The sequence below is a fragment of the Coregonus lavaretus genome (genome assembly GCF_964263955.1).
Source record: "Coregonus lavaretus genome assembly, chromosome: 19".
Taxonomy (NCBI): domain Eukaryota; kingdom Metazoa; phylum Chordata; class Actinopteri; order Salmoniformes; family Salmonidae; genus Coregonus; species Coregonus lavaretus.
In genome coordinates, this window is record NC_140006.1 from 38,674,183 (window position 1) to 38,698,594 (window position 24,412).

Below are 24,412 nucleotides of genomic sequence, written 5' to 3' on the forward strand. Positions count from 1 at the left end.
TACAAAATCAGCAGGGGATCAAATACTTTTTTCCCTCACTGTATACATGGTTTAGTGCACTTTCCCAAGGAATAACTACTCCAACAACACTTCCCCCTGGAACTCTAACACTAAGTACTACATCAAATTGTTTATCTAAGTCTTGAACTGTTATCCTTATGTCTATGATCCATCTGTCTTTTTCTTTTATTATTTTAAGGTCACCGTTACCCCATGTGATTTCCCCATAATCCTTGTGCTGGTTCCTCCCACACCAATAACCAGTTAACCCTTGTATTTTAGTTATGGTTCCTGCCTGTGCAGGAATATACATTTTAATCCTGTCTATATCCCTTCTATGTCTTGTTCTTCTGCTCTTGACTATTATCAGTACCCCATTCCCCTTATTCTCAGGGATCTAGTCAAGTGCAGAGAAATCAATGATGGGGATATCTGGTGCGTCTTGAATGTCTGGAATATCTCGAAGATTTAGAAGGTCTTGAAAGTCTCGAAGATCTCGAAAGTCTCAAAGGTCTCGAAGGTCTTGAATGTCTCGAAGATCTGCCCCTCCGCCGAGGGATTCAGCAAGAACACGTAGCTCATCAGTAATTGCCATCCTCCCCCATCTGATTCTCGCCAGCATCCTCAACTCTCTCATCTCTCAGTCATCGGTTCCCTCACTCTGGTACAATGGTTTAGATGATACCAGGTCACGCTCCCCTCTATCCGTACCGCCGTTGGTGTAACCTGGACGATGATGTATGGTCACTTTAGCTGTTGTCACACCCTGACCTTTAAATGCCTGTTGTTTCTTGTTGGTTTGGTCAGGGTGTGAATTTCTATGTATAGATTCTATGTTATTATATTTCTATGTTGGCCGGGTGTGGTTCCCAATCAGAGGCAGCTGTCGATCGTTGTCTCTGATTGGGGATCATACTTAGGTAGCCATTTTGCCTACCTATGTTGTGGGATCTTGACTCTTGTTTGGCTTGTTTGTGTGTAGCCATTGTGAGCTTCACGTTACGTTATGTCGCTTTTGTTGTTTTGTCATGTGTGAACTGAGTTAATAAACATGTATGCATTCCACGCTGCACCTTGGTCCAATCCTGTATTCAACAAGCGTGACAGAAGATCCCACCACCAACGGACCAAGCAGCGTGGCCAGGAAAATCAAAAAGCCTGGACAAGCGCCCCACACGTGCCATGCGAAAGTGGGCATCCAGCCAGGACGGGTTGTGCCAGCTTTACACTCCAGACCTCCAGTACGCCTCCACGGTCCAGTATATCCTGCTCTGGTTCTACGCACTGTGTCACCAGTGCGCCTCCCCAGCCTGGTACGACCCGTACCTGCTCCCCGCACCAAACCAGTGGTGCGTGTATCCAGTCCGGTACGGCCCGTACCTGCTCCCCGCACCAAACCAGTGGTGCGTGTCCCCATCCCGGTACGCCCCGTACCTGCTCCCCGCACCAAACCAGTGGTGCATGTATCCAGCCCGGCACGGCCCGTGCCTGCTCCTCGCACCAGACCAGTGGTGCGTGTTCCCAGTCCGGCACAGCCCGTGCGTGCTCCTCGCACCAAACCAGTGGTGCGTGTCTCCAGTCCAGCATGGCCCGTGCCTGCTCCTCGCACCAAACCAGTGGTGTGTGTCTCCAGACCGGCACGGCCCGTACTTGCTCCCCGCACCAAACCAGTGGTGCGTGTCTCCAGCCTGGTACGGCCCATACCTGCTCCCCGCACCAAACTAGTGGTGCGTGTATCCAGTCCGGTACGGCCCGTACCTGCTTCTCGCACCAAACCAGTGGTGCGTGTTGCCAGCCCGGTACGCCCTGTGCCTGCTCCTCGCACCAAACCAGTGGTGCGCGTCTCCAGTCCAGCTCCGGTCAGCTGCTCCAATCCTGTGCCAGAGCAGTCCGCTCCACCGGTGCCTAGTCCAGCTCCGGTCAGCTGCTCCACTCCAGTGCCAGAGCAGTCCGCTCCACCGGTGCCCAGTCTAGCTCCGGTCAGCTGCTCCACTCCAGTGCCAGAGCAGTCCGCTCCACCGGTGCCCAGTCCAGCTCTGGTCTGCTGCTCCAGTCCAGAGCCAGAGCAGTCCGCTCCACCGGGGTCCAGTTCAGCTCCGGTCAGCGGCTCCACTCCAGAACCAGACGTCAACCCCTCTCCAGGGTCGGGGCCTCCCACACCAGGGTCCAGACAGGGCTTGGTGCATCGCGGGGGGATTGCCGGTCCAGGCCCTTACGTCAGCCCCTCTCCAGGGTCGGGGCCAGACAGGGCTTGGTGCATCGTGGGAGGACTGAGAGGGGAAGCATCGCGCCGAGGTCCAGACCGGACCAGGGATGCAACGGGGAGGCAGTAAGGGAGAGGACGTCATGCCCGGAGCCGGAGCCGCCACTGAGGCTAGATGCCCACCCGGACCCTCCCCTGTTAAGTTAGGTTTTGCGGCCGGAGTCCGCACCTTTGGGGGGGGTACTGTCACGCCCTGACCTTTAAATGCCTGTTGTTTCTCGTTGGTTTGGTCAGGGTGTGAATTTCTATGTATAGATTCTATCTTATTGTATTTCTATGTTGGCCGGGTGTGGTTCCCAATCAGAGGCAGCTGTCGATCGTTGTCTCTGATTGGGGACCATACTTAGGTAGCCATTTTGCCTACCTATGTTGTGGGATCTTGACTCTTGTTTGGCTTGTTTGTGTGTAGCCATTGTGAGCTTCACGTTACGTTGCTTTTGTTGTTTTGTCGTGTGTGAACTGAGTTAATAAACATGTATGCATTCCACACTGCACCTTGGTCCAATCCTGTATTCAACGAGGGTGACAGCTGTTAACCTTCTTCCGTCACTAGGGTCTCTGGATCAGCCAGAGTCCCTCTCAATCTATCGACATTGGTCTGCGAAGAGTGTCCTTCTATCAGCCCACCCATAGGGCAGCTCGGAGTTACTGCTGCAAGGACACACAAGCACAGACACACACAAAAGACAACAATGCTACCCAATGGCGGGGCCGTCTTCCTCTCCTGGGGTTGGAACACTCCTATAGTGGGAAAACATGGATCTAAGTATCTATCTCTCCCACTTTTACCATCACATAGTCTCCAGGGCGCAGAAAATGCTCAGATTCTCCTACTCAGTTGGGCAGAGTTATCTTCACCCATGAAAAGAAAATCTTAAGAACATTGTTAGGTTAGGTGAGACACAGTATGCTACTTATGTCCTCTCATCCGTCAGGAGAAGCCTTGAGATTATGAAGCGCACCTGCTTCCAGCTCGTTGTAGTCCACTCATTTCATAGACAGACCGCCTCTACACCCTGCCTCCTATCACAAAAACAAAAAAGATTTAACCTAACCCATAACACATTATTACTACTGCTCATATCCTTAATACAATTTGCATATTTTACCACAAAAACATACAAAAACATTAAAACCATTAAAAACCCCTGTAAAACCCAAAAACATTAAAAACATTAAAACCCCTGTAAAACCAACTTCCCCCCTTTGGACACGTGCATCACATCGTGATTCATGTGTTCAAAAACCAAAACAACAACAATATTGCCTGTTAAACCAAAAATAATAACTGAACTTAAAATGACAACCTTTGATAATATCTTAACCTACTTGCATTCCATAACATTATTCAAGGAATATCTCTCCTTCCGGACTAACTCTCTCACTTCATCCTTGTCCTGTTTGGAATGATATATAGGATTAATGCCAAATTATATACTTCCTCACAATTCCTTATTATAACCAACCCCCAATTCAGCATGCCTCTAGGATTTACAGTGCGGGTGATCAAGTCACACTATAAAGCCAGGAAAGATTGCAGAGGTCATTGAAATCATTCATTGAATTGTTCCATCCAATAGTATACTAAACATTACTAACATTCAAAACATCTCATAAATGTTGTGTATACCAAGTATACATTAAGTCCTTAGTACAGCTCTTTTCAAAAGAAATCACACGTAGTTAATTATCATTCAGTAAATAAAAGCCCAAAATACATGTGTTTTCCCCCTTAAGACATACCACTTCTACCCCGTGAAACGAAAGCCCAAAATAAAAAATCCTATACAGCTAACATTTTATACTAAGTAGGTTGTTTGTGGTTATTTGAACACCATATAGTAAAACAATAAACAAACAAAAAATGTCCAGGCCTTATTTATAGTCTATGAAAATCACTCCCCACTTTTACCTGGAAGAAAAGGTACACATTTAGTTAGCTTCCATTTTGATACCTCTTAATCAGTCCAAACAATTTAAATTCGAAATTCTCACTCTCTATTGCCACATCTCCTGATCCCCTCACTCAGAAAACCCTCAAGAACATAACTCGTGACTGCTCCCTTCCCCGTTGAATTCCACAATCCAGTGCACATAAAACGAAATAAAATCCAATAAGATTTAAACCCCTAGGCTTTTCCCTAGTCGCACTGCTACCACTCGATCACGCCCAACATGCTTCGTGACGACGAAAACTCAAATCCCCAAATATGCTATCTCTTGCCTCGTTGGTTGTACTTTCCCACATTTTTATTTATTTTTTATTTCACCTTTATTTAACCAGGTAAGCCAGTTGAGAACAAGTTCTCATTTACAACTGCGACCTGGCCAAGATAAAGCAAAGCAGTGCGATAAAAACAACAACACAGAGTTACATATGGGGTAAAACAAAACAAAGTCAAAAATACAACAGAAATAAATATATATACAGTGTGTGCAAATGTAGCAAGTTATGGAGGTAAGGCAATAAATAGGCTATAGTGCAAAATAATTACAATTAGTATTAACACTGGAATGATAGATGTGCAAGAGATGATGTGCAAATAGAGATACTGGGGTACAAATGAGCAAAATAAATAACAATATAGGGATGAGGTAGTTGGGCGGGCTAATTTCAGATGGGCTGTGTACAGGTGCAGTGATCGGTAAGGTGCTCTGACAACTGATGCTTAAAGTTAGTGAGGGAGATAAGTGTCTCCAGCTTCAGAGATTTTTGCAATTTGTTCCAGTCATTGGCAGCAGAGAACTGGAAGGAATGGCGGCCAAAGGAGGTGTTGGCTTTGGGGATGACCAGTGAGATATACCTGCTGGAGCGCATACTACGGGTGGGTGTTGCTATGGTGACCAATGAGCTAAGATAAGGCGGGGATTTGCCTAGCAGTGATTTATAGATGGCCTGGAGCCAGTGGGTTTGGCGACGAATATGTAGTGAGGACCAGCCAACAAGAGCGTACAGGTCACAGTGGTGGGTAGTATATGGGGCTTTGGAGACAAAACGGATGGCACTGTGATAGACTACATCCAATTTGCTGAGTAGAGTGTTGGAGGCTATTTTGTAAATGACATCGCCGAAGCCCTGTGGCTTCTCTTCTACCAAAATAGTTTACTAATGTGATGAGGGTTTTGCCCATTAGTGTCCTCGTCATTCGACGCCCATACCACTTTACTACATTCCACAACACTCAAATTCAACCCTTCCAGCGATTGTTTAAATGCAGCATGATACACCATTTAACTATTTGTAACCCTCATTCGCGCTGTCACCCATACAGTGAGGGAAAAAAGTATTTGATCCCCTGCTGATTTTGTACGTTTGCCCACTGAAAAAGACATGATCAGTCTATAATTTTAATGGTAGGTTTATTTGAACAGTGAGAGACAGAATAACGACAAAAAAATCTAGAAAAACGCATGTCAAAAATGTTATAAATTGATTTGCATTTTAATGAGGGAAATAATATTTCATCCCTCTGCAAAACATGACTTAGTACTTGGTGGCAAAACCCTTGTTGGCAGTCACAGAGGTCAGACGTTTCTTGTAGTTGGCCACCAGGTTTGCACACATCTCAGGAGGGATTTTGTCCCATTCCTCTTTCCAGATCTTCTCCAAGTCATTAAGGTTTCGAGCCTGACGTTTGGCAACTCGAACCTTCAGCTCCCTCCACAGATTTTCTATGGGATTAAGGTCTGGAGACTGGCTAGGCCACTCCAGGACCTTAATGTGCTTCTTCTTGAGCCACTCCTTTGTTGCCTTGGCCGTGTGTTTTGGGTCATTGTAATGCTGGAATACCCATCCACGACCCATTTTCAATGCCCTGGCTGAGGGAAGGAGGTTCTCACCCAAGATTTGATGGTGCATGGCGCCGTCCATCGTCCCTTTGATGCGGTGAAGTTGTCCTGTCCCCTTAGCAGAAAAACACCCCCAAAGCATAATGTTTCCACCTCCATGTTTGACGGTGGGGATGGTGTTCTTGGGGTCATAGGCAGCATTCCTCCTCCTCCAAACATGGCGAGTTGAGTTGATGCCAAAGAGCTCGATTTTGGTCTCATCTGACCACAACACTTTCACCCAGTTCTCCTCTGAATCATTCAGATGTTCATTGGCAAACTTCAGACGGGCATGTATATGTGCTTTCTTGAGCAGGGGGACCTTGCGGGCGCAGCACGATTTCAGTCCTTCATGGCGTAGTGTGTTACCAATTGTTTTCTTGGTGACTATGGTCCCAGCTGCCTTGAGATCATTGACAAGATCCTCCCGTGTAGTTCTGGGCTGATTCCTCACCGTTCTCATGATCATTGCAACTCCACGAGGTGAGATCTTGCATAGAGCCCCAGGCCGAGGGAGATTGACTGGTCTTTTGTGTTTCTTCCATTTGTGAATAATCGCACCAACTGTTGTCACCTTCTCACCAAGCTGCTTGGCGATGGTCTTGTAGCCCATTCCAGCCTTGTGTATGTCTACAATCTTGTCCCTGACATCCTTGGAGAGCTCTTTGGTCTTGGCCATGGTGGAGAGTTTGGAATCTGATTGATTGATTGCTTCTGTGGACAGGTGTCTTTTATACAGGTAACAAACTGAGATTAGGAGCACTCCCTTTAAGAGTGTGCTCCTAATCTCAGCTCGTTACCTGTATAAAAGACACCTGGGAGCCAGAAATCTTTCTGATTGAGAGGGGGTCAAATACTTATTTCCCTCATTAAAATGCAAATCAATTTATAACATTTTTGACATGCATTTTTCTGGATTTTTTTGTTGTTATTCTGTCTCTCACTATTCAAATAAACCTACCATTAAAATTATAGACTGATCATTTCTTTGTCAGTGGGCAAATGTACAAAATCAGCAGGGGATCAAATACTTTTTTCCTTCACTGTACATACTGTCAATTTACATTTCACCTTTCAGAATCCATTATCTTTGACCCTCGGAAGGATTCTTTAACTCCACTGAATTTAATACTTTTCCCTGTCACCAATATAGTCCATTTCTCAGTGTAAGGAATCAGTGATATTTGATCCCAAGTTTCTATTAAAATGTTGTTTGAGATGTGTGTCTTCTACATCTCCCTCATCATTCATACTGTAGGGGATTCCTGTAGGGGATTTCCATCAATCCCAGAAAAAAGACTCCCAATCAAGACACATCAGACATCATCCTGTTCCATTAAGTAGAATATACACCTATAACATAAAACCCATAACCACTTTCCAGTATTCTAATCATTTCAACCTGCTGCATTGATTTTAGTAAAAATATAAATTGTTGTGCAATCAATCCAGAACCTACAAAAAGTTAGTCCTGTCCCCTAGTCCAAAATAAATGCTCCTCTAGCTACCCTGATGTGGTCCTTCCCATGAGTTCTAAGACTGCTGCCATTCATCTTAGCTGGTGCCATTTCTTTGCCAATTACCCTGTTGTGGTTGCCTAGGCCACCACGGCTTGGTAGGACAATCCCTTCTCATATGTCCTGATTGATTGCACCTCCAGCAGACACCTGGTCTTCTTGGTCCACCACTCTGGTGTGTCTGATGCTGTGGTTGGTACTATTGATTCTTGGGTCTCTTTTCATTATTCTTGTTTTGCCACTCTCCAGGGGATAGTTGTAAGGCAGGAGCTCTTTGGTCTTGCTGCTGAGGCGTTATCTGTTGACCTCCTTGGAGAACAGGTGTAGCTTGTGTTTTAATTTTTGTCCTTTCTTGTCAGTTCTTCCAGCTGCAACTGTCCCAGTTTTCTCATAATCTCTCTCCACTGCTTGGCCAATTTCCATTAATCCCTCCTGTATTTCTGACGTGATTCTGACGTTAGTCCTTCTGTCTCAGTCTGTCCTTAATCAGAGTTAGCATACTGTCTAAGTTCTTCACCTTCCTCATCACTTGTATTCCCCCCACCTCTTTGCCCAGCATACTCTTGTTCATCTATCCCATAATTTTCCAGTTCCGTTAACATGCCCCTCAGTCCTCCACAATAGTCTATATCTAAATGTGATTGTTCTCCTCTTCCTGGTGTGGAAACCTGCTGCTTCCTTTTTTACCTCTTCTATCTCTACATTCCCTGTTATTGAGACTAGACCTGTGACCTGAGAATACTGCCCCCCTTCTGTGTATGGTGGTGGTGTAGTTAAGCCAGCCTTTTTTGGTTCACTCTCCCTCTCCATCATTATCCTTCTAGCCTTTGCTATGCTGTCCCTCCAACTCTTTCCTTCCTCACAGAATATTTTCAAGATTTCTCTCTCTCTCTCTCTCTCTCTCTCTCTCTCTTCTTCTTCTTTCGAAAAAATGAAATGTTATCCCTATCCTTTCTTTTAATATTCTTCTTATCCTTTGTTCCCTTGTCTCATCTCCCATTAAAATAAGACACTCGCTCCCCTGTGCTTCCGAACTATACTCTTATTTTCCTTTGTTCCCTTATCTTATCCCAAACCTATAAAATAGCCCTGGAGACTTTTCCTGTCTCTAGGTATTTTCCCAGCACCCTATTGGTTCTAGGTCACTAGACCACACCCTACTTTCCCCGATCAATATCCTCGTTACTCTACTTTTCTAAAACCCTCCCATTGTACTAACGTACTCTATTTTCCCCGTATCTGAACTTTTGTATCTGTTTTCCCGTGGTTCTCTTTCTAATCTTCGTCTCGGCATTTATTCACAAACCTTGGCTTTCAACTCTCCCTTTTCCTTGTTTATATCTGGACTGCTAATCCCTATCCTAAATTCTCCTATCTAGATTTCTATTATTAATCTCCTTTACAGCTCGATTCGTACTCGCTAGTCTGTCTCTCTTTTACCCGCGAACTAAAACATGGCATTAGTAAAGTCTATTCCCAAACCACCAATAACTAATAGTATATTTGCATTCATATTATTAAAATACATTACTTTCCTCTGTCTACCCATACAATTCACCGTTGCAATTCTAACTTCCCTACTAAATTACTTTCCTTTGTTATCAATTCAAATCCTGGCCCCAGCTCTATCGCAATTGCCAGTCCACTATTCAATTTATGTGACTGTCCTTTCTGATTACGCTCTAATTAATAAAACAAATACTTGCAAGCATACATTTAATTCACACCCATGTTCAATTCAATATTCAAAATTACAGGGAATGGCCGGCAGGGATGTAGCTCAGTTGGTAGAGCATGGCATTTGCAACGCCAGGGTTGTGGGTTCGATTCCCATGAAAAATGAAAAAATTATGTATGCACTCACTAACTGTAAGTCGCTCTGGATAAGAGCGTCTGCTAAAATGTAAATAACCAGAAAACCTAGATTTTAGTCAGTAATGCAGGACTATGCTTTATTGGAATGACAAATAAATCCTCCTTTATCCTAATTAAAATGGTCTGTAGTTCTTATTTCTTGCACATACCATACTTATAATTTAGCAGTCAACGAGTCAACTCTACATTCATTAATTTGGTAACAGATCTAACGAATTTAATCAAATGGATTATGCTTTTCCCCCCTAATTTACTACAATTCCTTTACTATATCACCTCTGCTCCCGAAATGATAGATAGTTATTATACTGCTTAACATTTTCTACCACACGCTCTATGTACTGTCTCCCACCCCCCACGTACGTCTACGTGTTTGGGCGCACAAGCCAGCACTCATATATTATTTCACTTTTACCCACTCTCTAATAATCACTTATCCGCACATAACATCATCAACGTTTGGGAGGGCGCAGGTGGACCTGTTTACCTCTCTGGGCAATGCACACTGCCCCCTGTGGTACTCCATGTTGGAGCCACCAGGGCCTCTGGGCTTGGATGCTCTGGCTCACGATTGACACCTTGGCAACTGCCCCTGAGACCCGACCTGCTGGAACTCTGTGGCATGCGAGACCGCACCGCCTCAGTCTGTGGGCTTGGCCACTGAACGGCACCAATGGTCCATGTTAGGACTACAGGCACCGGCTACAACCGCGGCATACCAGTTGTGCTGGCGGTTGTTCTGCTCTTGGTGCACTGGTATTGAGGTTGTGCCCGAGTCATGCGGGGTGCAGTATGTCCTCCAATACCTGCAGTCTCGCTTGGATGAGGGCTTGGCAGCCTCTACACTGAGAGGGTATTTGGCCGCTATATCTGCCTGCCATGTGGGGTGGATGGACAGGCCAGTGGGGCGCCATCCCTTGGTCTCCAGGTTTATGAAGGGGGTTTGTCGCCTGATTCCAGCTAGGACCCGCTCAATGGCGAGCTGGGATCTGGATGTGGTCTTGGCAGCTTTAGCAAAGCCGCCTTTCGAACCATTGGAGTCTGCCTCCCTGAAACACCTCTCTATGAAGGTGGTTTTCTTGGTGGCGATTACTTCCATGAAGAGGGTGGGTGAGCTCCATGCTTTTCGGTAAGTTCTGAGTGCTACCGGATGGACCCCGGTGGGAGGAGTATATCTCTCCGCCCCAACCCTTCATTCCTCCCGAAGGTTCTGTCAGACAGGCATGTGAACATCCCTTTTATCCTGTCTGCTTACGACCCCCCGGCAGTGGCGGGGGAGTCTGGGCCTCCCTCCGGCATAATGTGCCCTGTGCGGGCACTGGCTGACTATGTGGAGCGGACACGGTCAGTGAGAACAACAGACCAGCTCTTTGTTTCACTGGATCATGGACACGATTACGACAGCATACCGCCTGGCTGGCAGGCCAATGCTGGGATCTGTGGTGGCATATTCAACACAAGGTGATATCTGTGCCGCGACCAGCTGGGCTTCCTCTTGTACCTTTACTAAGTACTATCGGGTAAATGTGGCACCTCCCTCTGTGGTTGGTTCAGCTGTCCTGGGCGTCGCCTCCCCTTCCGGGGACTGTGCCGGGACCCCCATTCCACATTGACGGCCCCTGCGTCTCGGTTTCGCGCTGGGACTTCGCCGCTGGCTGGCCAGGTCCCTCTAGCACCGACTAAATCAGGTACGGGTATGATCCAATATAGTGAAACATAACGAAGGTTATGTATGTAACCACGGTTATGTGAGCTATATGGATCACTCCAATCCTCTACGGTGCTAGATGCGCCTCAAAAATGATGTAGAGAACGTGTGGTCTATGGGGTCTATATATAGGGGCGGACCCCAGCCGTGACACAGGTGTACAGGAGTAAATCTGTAAATCCTCACCTTGGATGTATCCCTCCACCGCGGAGTGATACCAATATATTGATGGGATCCATATAGCTCACATAAAAGTGGTTACATACGTAACCTTAATTTACTAGACTGTGATACCAACTTTCTGTTTACACAGCCTGAAACTAAGCACTGCAAAATCTTGGAACGTTTCCTTACAAACCAGAATGTTTAATAAAATTAAATTTGAACTTAGTCTACCGGTTGTCTGTGCTGTTGGTCTTTCAGCTGGTCAAAATTTGAGATAAAATATCCACAGGAAAGTATTATTTACCTGACTTTTTAGAGCACCGGTACTGCCATTTGAGATTTCTATCAGCTGCCACATGCACAAAACCATGTAAACACCTGCACGACTTGAATTAGTATGCATGCATCGGGTGTATGTACTCCTGTCTTGTGCATGTGCCTTAGGTCAGTTTTTCCCAACTCCAGTCCTTGAGTACCACCAACAGCACACAATATTGTTGTCACCCCGGACAAGCACACGGATTCAACTTGTAAACTAATCATCAAGCCCTCAATGAGTTGAATCAGGTAAGTTTCCCCAGGGCAACAAGAGTTGAAGAGTTGGGAAACACTGCCTTAGGTGATGAGCAAACATATATTGATTGCCAGACAGAGAGATCTGCGTTTTAGTCGGTTTGTTTATAATAATACTTTCCTGTTGATATTTTGTCTCAAATTTCGACCCGAATGCATCGCAGTGCCTGAGGCGTCACTACAGACCCGGGTTCAATCCTGGGCTGTGTTGCAGCCGGCTGCGACCGGGAGACTTATGAGGCAGCGTACAATTGGCCCAGAGTCGTCCGGGTTAGGGGAGGGTTTGGCCGGCCGGGGGATGTCCTTGTCCCATCGTGCTCAAGTGACTCCGGTGGCGGGCCAGGCGCATGCACGCTGACACCGTCGCCAGTTGTACGGTGTTTCCTCTGACACATTGGTGCGTCTGGCTTCCGGGTTAAGCGAGCAGTGTGTCAAGAAGCAGTGCGACTTGGCAGGGTCGTGTTTCGGAGGATGCACGGCTCTCGACCTTCGCCTCTCCCGAGTCCGTAGGGGAGTTGCAGCGATGGGACCAGACTGTAACTACCAACTGGATATTACGAAATTGGGGAGGAAAAAAGGTAAAAAGCCATTTACAAAAAATAACAAATAAAATAAATTCTACCCGAATAAGAACCAACCCCACGGATAATTGGCAGAATAAGTTCAAATAAAATTGTATTCAACATTCGTGACAGACAAGGGATGTTTAGGGGTTTTTTCTATATAAAAATGTGTGACTATGCTGTACACGCAATGGAAAGCATAGTCCCATTACCTGCAGTCTACCATCTCCACAGGTACAATAAGCTGAGCCGTAACATCAGAGAGCTCAGAAGATCCGTGATCTGGACGAGAAGGATGGCTTCAGAGCTCACAGCACAGGTCAACTGCTTGAGAAACTGTGAGTATCACTGTGACCTGCTGAATTCAAACTCGGGTCCCTTGTGCCCATAGGAAACTGTCATCTAAAATGAAGTGTGGGTAACACAGATTTACTACAGAGTGATGATGGTGTCTAACATTTCCATCTCTTCTTAAAGGTACGGCACTGGGCTGATCCCTACCAAACAGAACTTGGCTCTCACAGAGAAAGTCAAAGCCTCTTCATTCTGCAGGTGAATAAACCCATTCCATCTCTCAATAACATTAGTATGAGTAAAAGTAGATAAAGATCACTTTATTCGTCAATTGTACACAAGGTCCAACTGAAATTTGATTTCTGCTTTATCCCAACCCTTCCAAAAGACACGCATTCTTATACAGGTTGGAGCAGGTGGCTGCCACATTGGGCACCCCTGAAACAGTTGTTGTTGTGGGGGTGGGGGATGGGGGGTTAAGTGCCTTGCTCAAGGGCATCTAGGATTTGATAGCAGTGCCAGCTCACTTCCCGCCAGATTTTCCCATCAGACCCAGGATTCGGAACTGGAAACCCTCCAGTTGCTAGCTCGCCTCTCTAACTGCTAGGCTACCCGCCTCCCCTAGATGATAGTGCCTCTCCTAGATGATAATGCCTCCCCTAGATGATAATGCCTCCCCTAGATGATAATGCCTCCCCTAGATGATAATGCCTCCCCTAGATGTTAGTGCCTCCCCTAGATGATAATGCCTCCCCTAGATGTTAGTGCCTCCCCTAGATGATAATGCCTCCCCTAGATGTTAGTGCCTCCCCTAGATGATAATGCCTCCCCTAGATGATAATGCCTCCCCTAGATGATAGTGCCTCCCCTAGATGTTAGTCCCTCCCCTAGATGATAATGCCTCCCCTAGATGATAATGCCTCCCCTAGATGATAGTGCCTCCCCTAGATGTTAGTGCCTCCCCTAGATGTTAGTGCCTCCCCTAGATGATAATGCCTCCCCTAGATGATAGTGCCTCCCCTAGATGTTAGTGCCTCCCCTAGATGATAATGCCTCCCCTAGATGATAGTGCCTCCCCTAGATGTTAGTGCCTCCCCTAGATGATAATGCCTCTCCTAGATGATAATGCCTCCCCTAGATGATAGTGCCTCCCCTAGATGTTAGTGCCTCCCCTAGATGATAATGCCTCCCTTAGATGTTAGTGCCTCCCCTAGATGATAATGCCTCCAGCCTATCTTGCCCACCATAATGGTTAGCTTACAAATGGCTCAGAACCTGATGACAGCCATCACCTTCATCGAGCAGGGACATATCCGTCATACGGTCACAGTACATGAATGATGTAGAGCTGTGTGTGTGCTGTGGCAATGTTGTTGTTTTTACCCTCTGAAATGTCAATTAGATTGTGCTTCTGTGATTATCTACAGTATTTAGTGCTTTGTGGTCTTGACTGTACCTTAGATGTATATGTGGGACCAGAGATTGTCACAGACCCAGCTTTCCTTGTCACGAGGTGAGTGTTGGGTTTTGATTTTGTCTGATTACTTTTTTTCTTTCTTTCTAACATCTTGTCAGTGTTCAAACCAGCTGCTCTGTCCCCAAATCCTAAATTATTTATTTCATCAGAAATATGGAAGACTTTGTAACCTGGGTTGACTCTTCAAAGATCAAACTGCATGTCATGACCTACAATGATGAGGTGAGACTACTATCAAACATAAACTGCACTTTGTCACTCATCTTGACTATGTTTGAGAGCTCAAAAGTTCTGGGCATATGTTTGGTTGAAGATGGTCTAGTCTATGATGGTAAATAGTGTTGTACAAATGGGGATTCTGATCGTCTTGTTGTCTTTTTTTTTCTCAGAGGGATGACTTTGATCTTGTGGTATAGACCTATTGACCGACGGGGTCATTGAAGTGGCTTGCATGCTTGTGTGTGCATTTCAAGTGTGAGCATGTGTATGTGTGTGTGTGTTTATTTTGACCGTACAAGTGTGTGGGACAATTTTTTTGGAGTGTTTTCTCTCATTTCAACATGGTGTTTAAAAATAAATAATCAAATAAACATTGAGAAGATGGTAAATATACTTTTCAACAAATAATGACTTACAGTTATGCATGTTTTGTAAACAAACTCACGGTAACGAGTCCTTTCACACTTTAGTCAATTTGCATATAGAATTTTCCTTCTGAGACATCGTAAAGGACCCCCACCTCGTAATGTAAACATGGATAATGCATTTCCAATGCCTTTTATACTCCAGCAAATCGGATTATACTAACACTATGGATGCACAGAAAGCTCCACTACGCTCACATTAGCAACCACAGGTCAGTATGCATCCATACAGGTATGCGACATGACACGCAGCTGAAACAGGCACAAGTCCATCCACTCATGCAATACACAGACTAAATCCCACCCTCCCCTAAGGCACCCATGTACAAGGTCCCACCCATGTACAAGGTCCCACCCATGTAGGAACTTTGCTCTTAACAGAATCCATTAATATTTTATAACTAAGTGACAGTTTTAATATTTGGTTACAGCTGTTAACAGAAACCATAAATGTATTATAATTGACAGTTTTAATATTTGGTTACAAAGGGAACCCAGACCATCTCCTCTTTCACAGTCCTTACGCATCAGATCCACCAGAAACGCACATAGACGATAAGTGTAATGAAGAAGACTGCCCCAGCTGCTATCTTGGCATAGGTGGATCGGGTGTTGAGGTACTTGGCATCGCTGCGGTACTTCTTTGAAAGGCTGGACAGATTGCTGGCTTTGGTGTCGAGAGCTGGAGGGAAAAAATGAGAGATGAATATTTAGGACCGTAATGTAACCAATAGCGGCATTATATCTAACCGTGTATGTATGCATGCTTCAATCGTAAATTAATGGGAAAGATGGAAAAAGGGCAATTCTGCTACTTTTCAACCACCATCTCCTGCTCAAAACCTGTGTATACATGTGTGAAAACAGCACGGTTCTATTATGTGGTTAAAAAGATAAGGTCCTAAAAAAAATGCTTCTCTGTGACATCAGAGTAGGATTAAAAGTAAATAACTGATTTTCTAAATGTGCAACAAGTTTCAAATACAAGGTAGCGTATTTTCTTGCTCACCACGTAACTGCGAATCTCAGTGTTTGGAAAATCACTGTTTTAACTTCTGATGATGTCATCGGGTAGAACTTTAACTAAACATTTTTTCTACAAAACTTAGAAATGTGCCCTTTTCACATGCTGAAACTGTTATTGTGCTGGAGATAACTGATGTATAAATGTGGTGGTTGCCCTTTAATAGATATTGTGGTTCAACTGATGTCACGGAATATGGACCCAGCTCCATTTTAGATAACGTTATGTATGAAAACATCTGACAAACTTTGATTTTGGGGTGAACTATCCCTTTTAAATTATTTCTGTGTATTTTATGTCTGTATGGCAGGTCTGATGCCAGGGCTGTGTACTGTACGAGGTATGATTATTATAATTACCCGATAGGGCCTCTCCTCGTTGCAGGACCTCTTCAATGTTTGCCACCATGATCCGCTGGACGTCCTGCAGTTCTGTGTTGATGCTGCCCAGGTTCCTCCGTGCCCTGCTGTCAATGTAGTTTTTTTTTGTCTTCTGGATGTACGTGTCTGAGGACAGAGGGAAGGATGACATGTAATTACACACTAAGTGTTGGTTTATGGTGCATCTCAATTCCATTAAGTCATTTAGCAGACGCTCTTATCCAGAGCAATTTACAGGAGCAATTAGGGTTAGTTACCTTGCTCAACGGCACATTGAAAAACATGGGATTGGGGAACGCAATATAGCGAGGAATTTGCTTTTGCCAGACTTTAACTGTTAGTTGTTGGTATTTACATCAGTGTGGATTAAGGAAAGGAATTATGATGCACCCCTTGCTTCTCAAATTATTTTTGTTTGCCTGGTATGTCTTAATGGGACGATTATGGGTGAAAAAAGAAAACCTCTCACCAAACTCAATGAAAGAGTACGGCCTGGAGACTGTGGGAACTTTCTTTCCATGCTGCTCATGGAATTCTGTCTGGAGGTCTTCCAGGTACCCAAAGACCAGCTTCTTGGGAAACACAGCTTCACACAAGGCCAAGTAGCACACGCCATGTTCTATTACATAGCTGGGGAGACAGACAAATAGCACATGCCATGTTCTATTACATAGCTGGGGAAACAGACAAGTAGGACACGCCCTGTTCTATTACATAGCTGGGGAGACAGACAAGTAGGACACGCCATGTTCTACTACATAGCTGGGGAGACAGACAAGTAGGACACGCCATGTTCTATTACATAGCTGGGGAGACAGACAAGTAGGACACGCCATGTTCTATTACATAGCTGGGGAGACAGACAAGTAGGACACGCCATGTTCTATTACATAGCTGGGGAGACAGACAAGTAGGACACGCCATGTTCTATTACATAGCTGGGGAGACAGACAAGTAGGACACGCCATGTTCTATTACATAGCTGGGGAGACACAAGTAGGACACACCAGGTTCTATTACATAGCTGGGGAGACAGACAAGTAGGACACGCCATGTTCTATTACATAGCTGGGGAGTCAGACAAGTAGCACACGCCATGTTCTATTACACAGCTGGGGAGACAGACAAGTAGCACACACCAGGTTCTATTACACAGCTGGGGAGATAGACAAGTAGGAAACGCCATGTTCTATTACATAGCTGGGGAGACAGACAAGTAGCACACACCAGGTTCTATTACATAGCTGGGGAGACAAGTAGCACACGCCATGTTCTATTACATAGCTGGGGAGACAGACAAGTAGGACACGCCATGTTCTATTACATAGCTGGGGAGACAGACAAGTAGCACACGCCAGGTTCTATTACATAGCTGGGGAGACAGACATTAGTATGTTAGTGGAAAGTAACAGAGTTAAAGTGAAGCTTGATTGAGATTTTCACACGGACCCACATCATCCGTCCAGTGACAGTCTAGGGAGTTATCGTAAAAAGGGCAAGTCTCCAGAGTTAGTCCTTACCACGTTACCAGTCTTGCCTAGTTTACAAACGAAAAACTCTGGGCCCTGAATGACACAGCAGACAAACTGCAGAGTGCATACTAAAAGAAGGGCGAGGTCACAATCGGAACATCACTAACTTCTTTAACACCACAAAAATACACAATGATGATGACGACAGTATTATAAACACAGATTCAGGAGGAGGTCCTAGAGAGTTCCTCCTTTGATTGTCACACAAGACCGCTACTTGATTGGTAAATATAGAACGGTGGGTAGGCCGTATGCAAAATATTAATGACATTTGTACATAGAAGATTAATCATGTCTGGAAAATGTCAGCAGACGTGTTGCTTTGTTACTAAGTGTTAGTGTTTTTAGTATTATGCTGGTTATTAATGTTTAAACAAGGATGTGTTCTTAAGGCCTCATCAGCCCGGTTATTAGTTGGTTAGTTATCATGGGTTACAATCAATAGTTACTCAATTAATAAGCACAATTTTGCATGTTCAGCCTAGGAGAGCCTGTAGAGTGTGTGTCTAGTCCATCCAACCTTGATATAATTGGTTGTGAGTGTGAAAGAGAAATTCATCTTCATTAGCTTATTATACTGAACAAAAATATAAACAACAATTTCAAAGATTTTACTGGAGTTACAGCTCATATAAGGAAATCAGTCAATTGAAATAAATTCATTAGGCCCTAATCTATGGATTTCACATGACTGGGCAGGGGCACAGCCATGGGTGTGCCTGGGAGGGCATAGGCCCACCCACTTGGCAGCCAGGCCCATCCACTGGGGAGCCAGGTCCAGCCAATCAGAATATATTTTTCTCAACAAAAGGGCTTTATTACAGACAGAAATACTCCTCAGCAACCCCCCTCAGACGATCCCGCAGGTGAAGAAGCCGGATGTGGAGGTCCTGGGCTGGCGTGGTTACGCGTGCGTGGTCTGCGGTTGTGAAGCCGGTTGGACGTACTGCCAAATTCTCCAAAACAACGTTAGAGGCAGTTTATGGTAGAGAAATGAACATTCAATTCTCTGGCAACAGCTCTGGTGGACATTCCTGCAGTCAGCATGCCAATTGCACGCACCCTCAAAACTTGAGACATCTGTGGCATTGTGTTGTGTGACAAAACTGCACATTTTCAAGTGGCCTTTTATTGTCCCCAGCACACTGTATAATGATCATGCTGTTTAATCAGCTTCTTCATATGCCACACCTGTCAGGTGGATGGATTATCTTGGCGTAGGAGAAATGCTCACTAACTGGGATGTAAACAAATTTGTGCACAAAATTTGAGAAAAATAAGCTTTTTGTGCGGGATTTTTTTATTTCAGCTCATGAAACCAACACTTTACATGTTGCGTTTATATTTTTTGATCAGTGTAGTAACCTTCCGCAACAATATCACTCTGGATGCAGTAGGGACTGATATTATTTCAGATCAATGTAAAAGATATATAAAACTTAATATATTAAGAAAATCCACTTCTAACAATACTTACTGGAAGGACATGACCCCAGCCTCCAGGGTACATCTGTTGGGGCTCTGGGCATTGAGTTTACGACACAGCTGCTTAGCCTGGCTCTGGTAGTGTTGCAAGTCTCTTCCTGACTAAACATAGCCGAGATAAAAAGGGTATAAAAATCACACATTTTTGCAGTTTTTGCATGACTGTAAGTCGCTTTGGATAAAAGCGTCTGCTAAATGGCATATTATATATTATATTATATTATAACAAACAGCAACACTTTATCTGATAGAATGCAAATGGTAAATATAAATGTTAGCTAGTAGTATTCAGCAGAATGATGTAACAGCCTTGCTAACTTGACAAACATGATTAAGTTAGTTAGCTAGGAAGTATGCTACATGACCAAAGGTATGAGGACACCTGCTCGTCGAACATCTGCACACACTTCAGGTCTCTAATTCACAATTTGACAACAACTTGATAATATTCTCAGACTATTCTCAATTTAATCTGATCTTTACGTATAGCCTACTAAAATACACCACATGACCAAAAGTATGTGGACACCTGCTTGTCGAACACCTCATTCCAAAATCATGGGCATTAATATGGAGTTGTTCCCCCCTTTGCTGCTATAACAGCCGCCACTCTTCTGGGAAGGCTTTCCACTAGATGTTGGAACATTGCTGCGGGGACTTGCTTCCATTCAGCCACAATAGCATTAGTGAGGTCGGGCACTGATGTTGGGCGAATAGGCCTATCTCGCAGTCGGCGTTCCAATTCATCCCAAAGGTGTTAGATGGGGTTGAGGTCAGGGCTCTGTACAGGCCAGTCAAGTTCTTCCGCACCGATAGACAAACCATTTCTGTATGGACCTCGCTTTGTGCATGGGGGCATTGTCATGCTGAAACAGGAAAAGGCCTTCCCCAAACTGTTGACACAAAATTGGGAGCACAGAATTGTCTAGAATGTCATTTTATGCTGTAGCATTAAGATTTCCCTTCACTGGAACTAAGGGGCCTAGCCCGAACCATGAAAAACAGCCCCAGACCATTATTCCTCCTCCAAACTTTACAGTTGGCGCTATGCATTGGGGCAGGTAGTGTTCTCCTGGCATCCACCAAAACCAGATTCGTCCTGTCGGACTGCCAGATGGTGAAGCATGAATCATCACTCCAGAGAATGCGTTTCCCCCTGCTCCAGAGTCCAATGGTGGCGAGCTTTACACCACTCCAGCCGACGCTTGGCATTGCGTATTGTGATCTTAGGCTTGTGTGCGGCTGCTCGGCCATGGAAACCCATTTTATGAAGTTCCCGACGAACAGTTCTTGTACTGACGTTGCTTCCAGAGGCAGATTGGAACTCTGTAGTGAGTGTTGCAAACGACGACAGATGGTTTGTATGCGCTACGCGCTTCAGCACTCACCGGTCCCGTTCTGTGAGCTTGTGTGGCTTACCACTTCGTGGCTGAGCCGTTGTCGCTCCTAGACATTTCCACTTCACAATAACAGCACTTACAATTGACCGGGGAAGCTCTAGCAGGGCAGAAATTTCACTAACTGACTTGTTGGAAATGTGGCATCCTATAACTGTGCCACGTAGAAAGTCATGGAGCTCTTCAGTAAGGCCATTCTACTGCCAATGTTTGTCTATGGAGAATGCATGGCTGTGTGCTCAATTTTACACCTGTCAGCAACGGATGTGTCTGAAATAACCGAATCCACTCATTTGAAAGTCCACATACTTGTGTATGTACAGTGCATTCAGAAAGTATTCAGACCCCTTCACCTTTTCGTTACCTTACAGCCTTATTCTAAAATTGATTAAATTGTCCCCCCCCCCCTCAGTCTACATACAATACCCCATAATGACAAAGCAAAAACAGGTTAATACATCTTTGCATATTTATGTTTAAAAAAAACTGAAACATCACATTTACTTAAGTATTCAGACCCTTTACTCAGTACTTTGTTGAAGCGTCTTAAGTATGACGATACAAGCTTGGCACACCTGTATTTGGAGAGTTTCTCCCATTCTTCTCTGCAGATCCTCTCAAGCTCTGTCAGGTTGGATGGGGAGCATCACTGCACAGCTATTTTTAGGTCTCTCCAGAGATGTTTGATTGGGTTCAAGTCCGGGCTCTGGCTGGGCCACTCAAGGACATTCAGAGACTTGTCCCGAAGCCACTCCTGTGTTGTCTTGGCTGTGTGCTTAGGGTCGTTGTCCTGGCTGTGTGCTTAGGGTCGTTGTCCTGTTGGAAGGTGAACCTTCGCCCCAGTCTGAGGACCTGAGCTCTCTGGAGCAGGTTTTCATCAAGGATCTCTCTGTACTTTTCTCTGTTCATCTTTCCCTCGATCCTGACTGGTCTCCCAGTCCCTGCCGCTGAAAAACATCCCCACAGCATGATGCTGCCTCCACCATGCTTCACCATAGGGATGGTATTGGCCAGGTGATGAGCGGTACCTGGTTTCCTCTGGACATGATGCTTGGCATTCAGGCCAAAGAGTTCAATCTTGGTTTCATCATTTCATCAGACCAGAGAATCTTGTTTCTCATGGTCTGAGAGTTCTTTAGGTGCCTTTTGGCAAACTCCAAGCGGGCTGTCATGTGCCTTTAACGGAGGAGTGGCTTCCTTCCGTCTGGCCACTCTACCATAAAGGCCTGATTGGTGGAGTGCTGCAGAGATGGTTTCCTTTTGGAAGGTTCTCCCATCGCCACAGAGGAACTCTGGAGCACTGTCAGAGTGACCATTGGGTTCTTGGTCACTTCCCTGACCAAGGCCCTTCTCCCCCGATTGCTCAGTTTGGCCGGGCGACCAGCTCCAGGAAGAGTCTTGGTGGTTCCAAACTTCTTCCATTTAAGAATGATGAGGCCACTGTTCTTGGGGATCTTCAATGCTGCAGACATTTTTTGGTACCCTTCCCCAGATCTGTGCCTCGACACAATCCTGTCTCGGAGCTCTACGGACAATTACGTCGACTTCATGGCTTGGTTTGTGCTCTGAGGGTATACTTATGTAAATAAGTGATTTTTAATTTTAATACATTTGCAATAAAAAAAACATTCTGCTTTGTCAAAATCAAATCAAATCACATTTATTGGTCACATACACATGGTTAGCGGATGTTATTGCGAGTGTAGTGAAATGCTTGTGCTTCTAGTTCTGACAGTGCAGCAATATCTAGCAAGTAATATCTAACAGCTCCACAACAAATACCTAATACACACAAATCTAAGTAAAGGAATGGAATAAGAATATATAAATATATGGATGAGCAATGTCATCGTCAGAGCGGCATAGTCTAAGATGCAATAGATAGTATAGAATACAGTATATACATATGAAATGGGTAATGCAAGATATGTCAACATTATTAAAGTGACTAGTGTTCCATTTATTAAAGTGGCCAGTGATTTTCAAGTCTGTATGTAGGCAGCAGCCTCTCTGTGCTAGTGATGGCTGTTTAACAGTCTGATGGCCTTGAGATAGAAACTGTTTTTCAGTCTCTCGGTCCCAGCTTTGATGCACCTGTACTGACCTCGCCTTCTGGATGATAGCGAGGTGAACAGGCAGTGGCTCGGGTGGTAGTTGTCCTTGATTATCTTTTTTGCCTTCCTGTGATATCGGGTGCTGGAAGTGTCCTGGAGGGCAGGTAGTTTGCCCCCGGTGATGCGTTGTGCAGCCAACACCACCCTCTGGAGAGCCCTGCGGTTGTGGGCGGTGCAGTTGCCGTACCAGGCGGTGATACAGCCGACAAGATGCTCTCAATTGTGCATGTGTAAAAGTTTGTGAGGGTTTTAGGTGACAGGTCAAATTTCTTCAGCCTCCTGAGGTTGAAGAGACGCTGTTGCGCCTTCTTCACCACACTGTCTGTGTGGGTGGACCATTTCAGTTTGTCAGTGATATGTACGCAGAGGAACTTAAAACTTTCCACCTTCTCCACTGCTGTCCCGTCGATGTGGATAGGGGGGTAATCCCTCTGCTGTTTCCTGAAGTCCACGATCATCTCCTTTGTTTTGTTGACATTGAGTGAGAGGTTATTTTCCTGAAACCAAACTCAGAGAGCCCTCATTATGGGGTATTGTGTGTAGTTTGAGGGGGGAAAAAATTGGGATCCATTTTAGAATAAGGCTGTAATGTAACAACATTTTGAAAAACTGAAGGGGTCTGAATACTTTCCAAATAAACTGTATAGTATAGCTCTCAAACTCTAGGTAGCATTCTGCCTTCTCACTACAGTTCTCAGCCATTAGCTTCACCGACGACTGGTTCAGGTTAACTACAATCCCAACACTGTGTTTTAACGTTTAGAAACGTCAATAATCATTGCTTGCAATATTGCTTTCGAAACATATGGCCCTTATCTTTCATCAGCAACAAAGAATCATTCAAATAAAAAAGATACACTTACTGTAGCAGTTTAGTAGAGATCCATACAGCTTCCTACACTTCCACTACACGTCCCGAGTCACACTTACACACATGTGTTCAGAGCATGCTAGATAACTAGCTAACTTTAATTAGCTAGTTATCTAATTCAGTATGTTTTCAGTAAACAAGTGCTGTACCATGGACATGTGGGAACACTAACCCTATCAAGGTGTGTATCAATTTAACCTTTTATTATTATTATTATTATTATTATTATTATTTCTAGCTGATATGAAAGACAAGGTCCTTATGCTTCCAAAACCGTACCGCAAACGACGTGTGTTAATGTTCAGATTGAGCGACCGGGCTCTTAAAAAAACACCCCCATACAGAAGATGCCTTCGTCCAATGACTTACGTGTAGTATAATGACACTGAGTCATGATCGAGGGCTAACGTTAACTAGGAAACACATTTTGTTCATTCAAACCTGCTCGTCTTCTTGCATCGATGCAGCAAGCGGCAGTCCATCTGCTACCCGAGCGATCATTGTCAGCAAAACCATCTTGATCGAAACCTCTCAAATTCACACCACAGATTGAGTTGTAGGTGTTCGCTGGCTGTGCAAAAACTTCCAATAAACTTGGCTGCGTAGCTTCTGCTGTCAAATCTGACGCACTGGAGGGAAGCTCGATGTGTGAGCTGGCCGGAAGTCCTTGTTGTTGCGCCCTGGAATTGGGTCCGACTGCAA

At 44.9% G+C, this 24,412-nt stretch overlaps 1 protein-coding gene and 1 pseudogene across 2 annotated transcripts; one reads left to right on the forward strand and one right to left on the reverse strand.

The window, feature by feature from the left end:
• Window positions 1-10,633: 10,633 nt before the first annotated feature.
• On the forward strand, window positions 10,634-14,679 carry LOC311146293 (U3 small nucleolar ribonucleoprotein IMP3-like; annotated as a pseudogene). The gene is made up of 7 exons: window positions 10,634-10,827; window positions 12,727-12,830; window positions 12,970-13,044; window positions 14,017-14,101; window positions 14,248-14,299; window positions 14,413-14,485; window positions 14,653-14,679. The product of its transcript is annotated as a U3 small nucleolar ribonucleoprotein IMP3-like (transcript).
• A 176-nt stretch (window positions 14,680-14,855) lies between these two features.
• LOC311146429 (vesicle-trafficking protein SEC22b-B-like) lies at window positions 14,856-24,387 on the reverse strand. The gene is made up of 5 exons (XM_084182935.1): window positions 24,152-24,387; window positions 19,321-19,430; window positions 16,781-16,941; window positions 16,291-16,437; window positions 14,856-15,589 (listed from the first exon to the last, which is right to left on the reverse strand). The coding sequence occupies exons 1-5, from the start codon at window positions 24,224-24,226 to the stop codon at window positions 15,435-15,437; spliced, it is 648 nt and encodes a 215-aa protein (XP_084039061.1). The 5' UTR covers window positions 24,227-24,387; the 3' UTR covers window positions 14,856-15,434.
• Window positions 24,388-24,412: the final 25 nt, after the last annotated feature.

Bases quoted from the DNA above. Each gene is read 5' to 3' on its own strand.
- LOC311146429 (XM_084182935.1), bottom strand. From the start codon at position 24,226: ATGGTTTTGCTGACAATGATCGCTCGGGTAGCAGATGGACTGCCGCTT. The intron at 16,942-19,320 runs GTAAGTATTGTT...CTGTCTCCCCAG, and splicing joins GCTGGGGTCATGTCCTTCCA to CTATGTAATAGAACATGGCG. The intron at 15,590-16,290 runs GTAATTATAATA...TTTTCCCTCCAG, and splicing joins ACGAGGAGAGGCCCTATCGG to CTCTCGACACCAAAGCCAGC.